General features: G+C 43.2%; 1 protein-coding gene across 8 annotated transcripts in view; it reads left to right on the top strand.

The window, feature by feature from the left end:
• The window catches only part of LOC132978369 (NACHT, LRR and PYD domains-containing protein 12-like), a 41,921-nt gene that overhangs the window by 5,266 nt on the left and 26,655 nt on the right, over positions 1-10,000 (top strand). For 5 of the 8 annotated variants that reach the window (XM_061043520.1, XM_061043516.1, XM_061043518.1 and 2 more), the window contains exons 3-5: positions 1-422; positions 4,340-4,551; positions 4,831-6,715. The exon at positions 1-422 is cut by the window's left edge and continues 163 nt beyond it. In XM_061043520.1, the coding sequence (XP_060899503.1) occupies positions 1-422; positions 4,340-4,551; positions 4,831-6,715 (2,519 nt within the window). Of the gene's footprint in view, positions 423-4,339; positions 4,552-4,830; positions 6,716-9,981 lie in introns of all 8 variants that reach the window. The other 3 variants (XM_061043522.1, XM_061043517.1, XM_061043523.1) reach the window with 3 other exon arrangements.

The following is a 10,000-nucleotide window of genomic DNA, read 5'->3' as shown; positions in this document are numbered from 1 at the left end:
AATGAACCAGGACCCTCAGATCAGAAGATGAGTGATCGAGGAGACAAAGAGGAGAACAGAGCAGAGTCTCCTCTGTCCAGCTGTCTCTCTATGAAGAGTGACCGGTCTAAAGATTATCCTCCAGACTTCAGTAATGAACCAGGACCCTCAGATCAGAAGATGAGTGATCGAGGAGACAAAGAGGAGGACAGAGCAGAGTCTCCTCTGTCCAGCTGTCTCTCTATGAAGAGTGACCTGTCTAAAGATCCTCCTCCAGACTTCAGTAATGAACCAGGACCCTCAGATCAGAAGATGAGTGATCGAGGAGACAAAGAGGAGAACAGAGCAGAGTCTCCTCTGTCCAGCTGTCTCTCTATGAAGAGTGACCAGTCTAAAGATTTTCCTCCACTCTTCAGTAATGAACCAGGACCCTCAGATCCACAGTAAGAGAACTTTTTTAATCACCAAACTGTCAAGCTAAAAAAAGAGTCCTGAACACCATAATGTGTTGATTTTCTTGTTTTTAATCATCAACCTGCACACAGTGATCATACAGAGAAAGTCACTGAACTCATAACAACATTCTAAGGATTATATATATGTATTATATGTTTATAGATAAGGTAATATGATTTCAGTATTGACTCTTTGGTTGTGTATCTAGTCGTCTTCTCTGTGATTCTGCAGGAAGTAGTCTTTTAAACTGATCCTGAAGTTTAGTGAGATCTGCTGTGATCGTTTTCTTTCAATCATTTTTTCTGTTGTGTCCACTCTTTGTTTGTCTTTTTTAATGTTTTCTAACATGACTACACAATGAGATCTTTTTATTTTTACTGAAGTATCGTAAAATCCGGTGTAAGATGTACTTTTAATACCTGTTTTTTTTTTCATCTTAAAAGTTGGCTGGGTCTTACTAATATACCAGTATAACATGTTGACACATGAGCCATCATTACCGCGGGTGCAGAAGTCACCATCACTGGGTGCGGCCGGACACGATTAAAAAACAATCCCCATTCATTGGGCCTGATTTACTAAAGGTTTGTGTGTCTTAAAACGTGTGCAAACTTGATACCACCAGCTAAAAATGTGTTAACTGATCTACTAACGGCGCGCAGTGAGGACTGCGTCTTTCATATGAACAAAACAACACGCATTGACCATTTAGTACGTTTGACTTAATGAATATTCAATATGGGGCGTTTCTGCCCTAGAAAGGAGAAAATGCAAACAAGTTAAGTTAGTACACGCATTGTGATTTACCAAGCCTGACAAAAACTGAGGTGATTGTGACGGTGTCTGAATTTAACACCTTTGAAAAGAACGTGCTAACCCAGGAGACCAGTGTTACACACAACAGACTGCTGTTATTGAAGTTAGGAGGAGACATAGGCTCAACAAAAGAAGGCATACAGATCATGTTATTCCCCACACATGTTAATAAGTTTGGAATGACAGCAGGAAACACCATGATTAAACTATATTGTTGCCTATTTAAACAAAACTGAACATTCACAGCCTCTGCATTCTAAAGAATTTCAACACTGACGTTTATTTCTTCCTATTTCCCTCTTCTCACCAACATTTTATTTTAAACTGAGGATTTCCTTTTTCTCGGGTTGTGCGTCTCTCCTCCAGCTCGTGTCCTCTGGTGCGCTCCTCTCCATAGTGCGCTCGTCTCCTCCCTCTAAAGCCCGCTGCTGCTACGCTTGACTGGGGGGACCTCACCACTGCTTGAACCCCCGTCTTAGATAACTCTTAGGAAGAGCGTTTATGTCCGATCAGACACAGCGCTGGCCAGCTGTCTGGTGCTCAACAATGTGCTGAGTGTCACGCCTGAGCGCCACAGAGGACACAGCTCACACCTCCTGCACAATGTATGACAATTCATCTTCAAAAGATGAAGAAAAGAGAGGCCCTGTTTAATGCAGAGGTTTTCTTATAAGCCAAATTTTCTTTTTGTAATATTCAGTTTTATCTGCTATAACTCAAAAATACTGTACGTTCATTTGCCTCTTCCACTGATATCCATTTTGCGCTTGCTGTCGTCCTGCTTTCCGTCCAAACTCTCCATGACGTAAACCAGTAGAACACGCAAAAATCCAACTTAAATAGTACCGCCTCCACAAGGTTTGCACCTGGTGTCATTCACGCAAATTTTCTTAGTTGATCACCCAAAAAACACACACTCACCAAACGTGCAATTTTTTGGAGTGAACACACAGTTTAGTCCTCTTTACTTGGGACCTTAGTAAATCAGACCCTCAGTGTATTAAGAGCTGATTGCACGCTGTTCTGGGAAAGACAGCGACACAGACCAGTCTGGCTGCGCTACGTTTCCAAAACTTCCCTCAAGAGGTCATAATAATTAATTTACAGAAAACTGTAGGATATTGTTCCATAAATAAACCTTGTTGAACGCTCTTTTGATTGAAAGAGTCCTTTATTAAAGTTAAAGAGAAACAAGCGGAGTCGGGCAGAGAGCTCGCAAGCTAGGGGTCTCTGCTTCACAACTTTCCCTGCAGGCTGAGAGCTCGACTACCGTACTGTAGCTGGTAGGAGAGCAGACTCCACAAAGAGAAAACAGACTAAAAGGGTGACAGAGCTGAACAGTAACTGCAGGTTTTGGACGTCGCTGAACACAATAAAAACTGTCACGCAGGAAGACAGTGTAAACTTTATTTTCTCTCTGAGAGAACTTCAAAAACACAACGCGTCTTATACCGGTGCAACTTATATGACACAGCTCCTGCACATGCTCAGTGTGTAGGTCACGACACAGCTCCTGCACATGCTCAGTGTGTAGGTCACGACACAGCTCCTGCACATGCTCAGTGTGTAGGTCACGACACAGCTCCTGCACATGCTCAGTGTGCAGGTCACGACACAGCTCCTACACATGCTCAGTGTGTAGGTCACGACACAGCTCCTACACATGCTCAGTGTGCAGGTCACGACACAGCTCCTGCACATGCTCAGTGTGTAGGTCACGACACAGCTCCTGAACATGCTCAGTGTGCAGGTCACGACACAGCTCCTGAACATGCTCAGTGTGTAGGTCACTACACAGCTCCTGCACATGCTCAGTGTGTAGGTCAAGACACAGCTCCTGCACATGCTCAGTGTGCAGGTCATGACACGGCTCCTGCACATGCTCAGTGTGCAGGTCACGACACAGCTCCTGCACATGCTCAGTGTGCAGGTCACGACACAGCTCCTGCACATGCTCAGTGTGTAGGTCAGGACACAGCTCCTGAACATGCTCAGTGTGTAGGTCACGACACGGCTCCTGCACATGCTCAGTGTGCAGGTCACGACACGGCTCCTGCACATGCTCAGTGTGCAGGTCACGACACAGCTCCTGCACATGCTCAGTGTGTAGGTCATGACACAGCTCCTGCACATGCTCAGTGTGCACACAGCTCTCTATAAAGCTGATTAATAACTTTTCAAAGGTCTCAGGTCTCAACCTAAATATTAAACATTTGAACTTATGGCTGTTAAAGATTGTAATGTTCCCCATATTTGTAATATTCCAGTGAATCACCAGGTCACATACCTGGGAGTAGTTATCACCAAGGAGCAAAATATAAGGTGCACCTTAAATTTGAATCCCATCGTTGATAAAACTCTTGTTTACAAAGAGATTTATCTCTGAGACGAAGGACCTTTCTCTCAAAAGCTGAGGGCATTTCCAGACTCACTAATCCGGCTCTATCTTTGGATGTTGACTAAAATGTAACCAAAAGATTTGATTATACGTTGTTTAACTTTCTGTGGAAAAACAAAATACATTAAAAGTTAAAAAGAACGTGACAATAAACACGAGTCAATGTGGGGACTTGAACTTTTTAGACTTCACAGCTCTTAACATTCAAAGTGAACAGGCTGAGACATTTTTAAATAACCCAACATCTCTATGGAATATGATTCCTAATTATGTTTTTTCTAAAGTTGGTGGCCTGGAATTTTATTACTGTGCAACTATAATATCAGTAAAATCCTGATCAAACTATCCAACTTCCATAAACAGATACTCTTGACTTGGTCTCTCATCTTGAAACATAACTTCTCTCCACACAGATATTACATCTGGAACAATAAGGACATTCTCTACAAAAATGAATCTCTGTTTTTTGAAAACTGTTTGAAAATAACATCACACTTGTAGGTCAGTTATTGGACTCAGATGGTAGACTCTATGGTTACACAGACAGACTTCTGCACATGCTCACTGCGGAGGACATGGCACACCTTTTTAAAACACTGCTTTTTGTGGCTTTATTTGATTTAGTCCACCACTGGTTTCTAAATGTCAGTCTCAGTTTTCACAGCTTTATGATTTCCCTTATCTCCACAGAATAACAAAGGGGTCTGTTTCTGTGGAGGAGCAGCTGTCCAGCTGTGCTTTGTGTCAGTGTGTCCTAAGAGATCCAGTTTCTACCAGATGTGGACACTGGTTCTGTAGACAGTGTCTCACCTCATACTGGGACCAGTCTACTTCATCAGGAGAGTCCTCCTGTCCCCAGTGTGGAAAACGATCTAAAATAAGACGAGGACTGCAGATATCCAGTAAGTCCAGCACTGTAATAAGTAAGACTGAAGTCATTGTGTCTAAAAACAAGACAAAGCAGTTAGTATTTTCATTGGTATATAGTTAAATGAAACATTTACATTTTATCTGATTCTTGTTGTCAGTTTATAGTCAGTATATTTTATTTCTCTTGTAGCAGCACACATTTATTACAGGGAGGTTTTTGTGTCATGCAGTTTGCTTAATGTGTAATAATGAAAATTGTTTATTTGATCATTTTATAAATCCAGTCTCAGGATATGTTTCTTCTCTTTCAGCAGATAGAGGTCTGCAGGAGGTTACAGATGAACTTAAGATCAGTCTGAGGAAGAGATGTGAACATGTGACTGAAGGAAGTGATGAAACAGGAAGTAGAACCCTCCTCAACAGGATCTACACTGAGCTCTACATCACAGAGGGACAGAGTGAAGAGGTGAACACCCAACATGAGGTGAGACAGCTTGAGACAGACTCTAAAAAGAAGACCCTCCATGAGACTCCAATCAAGTGTCAGGACATCTTTAAAGCCTTACCCGACCAAAAGAAACACAAGACAAGAGCTCAACCCGACCAACAGAACCAAAAGACAAGAGCTCAACCCGACCAACAGAAACCCATCAGAGTGGTTCTGACAAACGGCGTCGCTGGTGTTGGAAAAACCTTCTCAGTGCAGAAGTTCACTCTGGACTGGGCAGACGACTCAGAGAACCAAGACCTCAGTCTGGTGATCCTGCTTTCATTCAGGGAGCTGAACTTGATCAGAGATGAGGAGTACAGTCTTCTTGAGCTGCTCCGTGTTTTCCATCCAACATTACAGAAGGTCACAGCAGAGACGCTCGCTGTCTGTAAACTGTTGTTCATCTGTGACGGCCTGGATGAAAGCAGACCGTCGTTGGACTTCACAAACAGGGAGGTTGTGTCTGATGTCACAAAGAAGTCACCGTTAAACACACTGTTGACAAACCTCATCAAGGGGAATCTGCTCCCCTCAGCTCTCATCTGGATAACTTCTCGACCTGCAGCAGCCAATCAGATCCCTCCTGCATGTGTTGACAGGGTAACAGAAGTACGAGGCTTCACTGACGCCCAGAAGGAGGAGTACTTCAGGAAGAGGTTCAGTGATGATGAAGATCTGTCCAGCAGAATCATCTCACACATCAAGACATCCAGGAGCCTCCACATCATGTGTCTGATCCCGGTCTTCTGCTGGATCACTGCCACAGTTCTGGAGCACATGATGAGCACAGAGCAGAGAGGAGAGCTGCCCAAGACCCTGACTGACATGTACTCACACTTCCTGCTGGTTCAGACAAAGAGGAAGAAGAACAAGTATGATGAGGGACGTGAGATGAGTCCACATGAGCTGATGGAGGCTGACAGGGAAGTTCTTCTGAAGCTGGGGAGGCTGGCGTTTGAACATCTGGAGAAAGGAAACATCATGTTCTATAAAGAAGACCTGGAGCGTTGTGGTCTGGATGTCACAGAGGCCTCGGTGTACTCAGGAGTTTGTACAGAGATATTCAAAAGAGAGTGTGTGATCTTCCAGAAAACAGTCTACTGCTTTGTTCATCTGAGCGTTCAGGAGTTCCTGGCTGCAGTCTACATGTTCCACTGTTTGACAAACAGGAACACAGGTGTAGTGAAGGCTTTCCTTAAAGACATCAGGATCCTTTTTCATACTCCTGAAAGTGATGACTTATCCCTGGATGTCTTCCTGAGGACTACCATGGAGAAATCCCTGAAAAGTAAAAATGGTCACCTGGACCTGTTTGTTCGCTTCCTTCATGGCCTCTCTCTGGAGTCCAACCAGAGACTCTTAAGAGGCCTGCTGGGTCGGAGAGACAACAGTCCAGAAATGATCCAGAGAGTCATCAACAACCTGAAGAAGATGAACAGTGATGATATCTCTCCTGACAGAAGCATCAACATCTTCCACTGTCTGACGGAGATGAACGACCTCTCAGTCCATCAGGAGATCCAAGAGTTCCTGAAGTCAGACAACAGATCAAAGAAGAAACTCTCTATGATCCACTGCTCTGCTCTAGCCTACATGCTGCAGATGTCAGAGGAGGTTCTGGATGAGTTGGACCTTCATGAGTACAATACATCAGACCAGGGACGACTGAGACTGATTCCAGCTGTGAGGAACTGCAGGAAGGCAAAGTAAGTCCAGAAAACAGTGTTTATCTGAAATATTAACAAACTCTTCAGTCACTTGTATTTTGTTACAAGTTCTCTTGAGCTGCTTTAAATGCTGTGAGTGAAATATGTATTTTTTTAGATCTAGTGTTTACCAACTTCAAGGTCACAGGTCATTTGTTTCATAATAATCCCTACATTTACTATTTTTCTTTTATCATCCTATTAGTGTCAGTAATAACAATAGTGATTATTGTTACAATAAATATTATTATCATTACAACTAGGGCTGTCGCGTTAACCGCAAAAATGAAGATTCATAACAACAGAGAGAGAGGGAGAGAGAAAGAGAGAGAGAGAAAGAGAGAGAGAGAGAAACAGAGAGAGAGGGAGAGAGGGAAAGAGAGAAAAAGAGAGAGGTAGAGAGCGAGAGAGACAGAGACAGAGAGAGAGATTTGATTTTACAAAACAACTTTATTTACAATATGTAACAACAATTAACAACATAACAAAACCAAACACTTAATATCACTCAATAGACTCTTTAGATGCTAAAACAAGGTTGAAGATGAGTTTTTTGTCTTTGACAGAACAGATTATCCCTCCATAGCACCATGTTTCAATAAAATCATTAATATTGGTCATCGCTGTAAAGAAATTAAAATCCACCCAGACTCTGGCTCTTACAAGGGAAAGGAAGAGGTCAGTCACTTCCTTTCCCTGCCTGTTCTCCAACTCTTTCTTCCTGCTAAGCTAGATGGCCAGTTTGGCTTGTCCGGATAAATAGTTTAAAAGTTTCCATTTAACCGCGTTAATTTTTTTTGTACCCTGCTCCAGAGATAAAAACTGTTTTTGACCAAGTCACATTAAAACCCATAAAAACCTTCTTTAAAACCCCAAACAGATCGCTGAGTCTGACACACTCTGAAAAATTGTTTCCACAGACCCACAAAAAAAACATTGATTAGACACAGAAGGATTAAAACGAAAGACAAAAGAGTTTACGGCTATTGCTCCATTTAAAATCCTCCATTGCAGATCACCAGATCTCTTGTTCAGAGGGCTTTTATAAAAAACTCTCTACACTGGCTTGATGTGGTCAGCCACTTTCAACCGTTGTCTCCACTTGGTGTCCACTCTGTTCTTCAATACATTCTCATTTAAAACTTTAACACACACACACAAAACAATTCCTTACCTCTAACGTTATAAAAGTTCAAACATTTATCATCAGTCCCTTTTGAATGTCTTTCACTTGAAACACAAGAATTCATTGTGAGGCCTATTTCAGGAAAAGGATCACTGTCAATAGGTACTTCCTTCCTGCTACAGTAATCCTGCAGCATCTCCTTCTCTTCCCCCGTCAGTCTGAGACGCAACAGTCTGAGCACTCTGTCCACAAAACGTGCAGACCGGAGACCAAGAGCAGAGGTCACTGCTGCTGTATTGTTCAGTTCAGGTCCAGCTACGTCCACGATGTGTCTCAGTGTGGTGTTGTCAGTGGAGATGAAAGCATGCGTGAGGCCCATTAAGGATGTGTCCTGAACATCCAGCCGGGCCCCATAGATCAGAGGCTCCTCCAGCAGCCAGTGTAGGGACAGTGTGGGCTCTAGCCTTTTCCATAAAAACAGTTTCCAGGTTTTAAAAAGGCTCTGATAAAAAGCAGATTAAAACAGTCAGTATTCATTAAAAACAGTGAGGAGTCCAGTCCTAGTCCGTTCACTTTTTAAAAAATGCTGCTGGCCACTGGTCTCCAGACCACATCAGCTGGGCCAGTGAGGAACTTCTGTAGAAACTGCATTCTGAAGGCAGCTACTCTGCTGGCCTGGTGGACTAGACCCTGCCCTCCTTCTTCTTTAGGTAAAAACAGCACGGCCTGTGGAACCCAATGCAGCATGTCCCAGAAAAAGTCCAACATCACCAATTGCAGTTCTTGAAGGAGTCCAGCAGGGGGCTCTATAGATGCCATCTTGTGCCAGAGTCCACAGGAGACCAAGTTGTTAATGATGAGCACTCTTCCTCTGTACGACATTTGTGGCAGCAGCCACCTCCACTTCTCCAGCCTCCCCTTCACTTTCTCCACCACCTCCTCCCAGTTCTTCTGTACAGTGAGCTCATCCCCTAAAAACACACCAAGATACTTAAAACCATTTCTTCCCCATGTTAGTCCTGCTGGTAGGTTGGGCAGCGAATGTGTTTTAAAACCAACTACTAACCCTTCACTCTTCCCCCAGTTCACTTTGGCGGATGATACTATACCAAAATCTTTCACAATGTTTTCTATTAAAAATACTTTTAGATTTTTTATCATGACAATAACATCATCTGCATAGGTTGACACAATAAAATGTTTTGAACAGTGAGGTAAAATTAACCCTTCAATGGAAAGCCGTATTTTACACAACATGGGTTCAATAGAGATGGAATATAACATCCCTGAAAGAGCACAACCTTGTCTTATTCCTCTCTTCGTTTTAAAAGGTGCACTTAGTCCTCCATTGATTTTCAGTACACTCTCAATGTCCTGGTACAACACCTTGATCATAGCAATGAAACCAGGGCTGAGACCAAAACTCTCCAGAACTTTCCAGAGGTAGAGGTGCTCAACCCGGTCAAAAGCTTTTTCTTGATCTAACGAAATGAGACCAAGGTCTATGTCCAATGAACTAGAGACGTCCAAAACATCAGGAATTAAAGACACATTGTCATGAATAGACCTGCCAGGCACACAGTAGCTTTGGTCCGGGTGTATGATCTGGTCCATTACATCCTTCAGTCTGTTGGCCAGAGCTTTGGAGAACATTTTATAGTCACAGCATAGCAGGGAAACAGGACGCCAGTTCTTTATCTCTTGGAGATCACCTTTCTTTGGAAGGAGTGTGATTACTGTCCTCCTGCAGCTGAGGGGCAATGACTCTTCAGACAGGCTTTCATTTAAAACAGCAAGAAGATCTTCTCCCAGCACATCCCAAAACATCTGAAAAAACTCACCAGGGAGTCCATCGATTCCGGGAGCTTTTACTCCCTCCATGCTCTGCAGAGCTGCGGACAGCTCCTGTAGCTGTAGAGGTTCTCTGATCAGCTGGTTGGAGTCCTCAGAGACACGGGGTAAACCATCACAAAAAGAGTCAAACAGCTGTTCATTGTCAGTGTACTCACTGCTGTAGAGCCCAGAATAAAAGTCCACAGCATGTTGTCGGATGTCTCCAGCTTCTTTCAGCTCCTGTCCTGCTGCTGTTCGAAGACCATGCATACATTTATTTTGTCCATTCCTTTTCTCCATTCCAAAGAAAAACTTGGACGGGGCGT

The sequence above is a fragment of the Labrus mixtus genome, chromosome 8, assembly GCF_963584025.1.
Source record: "Labrus mixtus chromosome 8, fLabMix1.1, whole genome shotgun sequence".
Taxonomy (NCBI): Eukaryota; Metazoa; Chordata; class Actinopteri; order Labriformes; family Labridae; genus Labrus; species Labrus mixtus.
The sequence above is the reverse complement of the archived record's forward strand: the minus strand, read 5'-3'. Positions and strand labels throughout refer to the sequence as shown.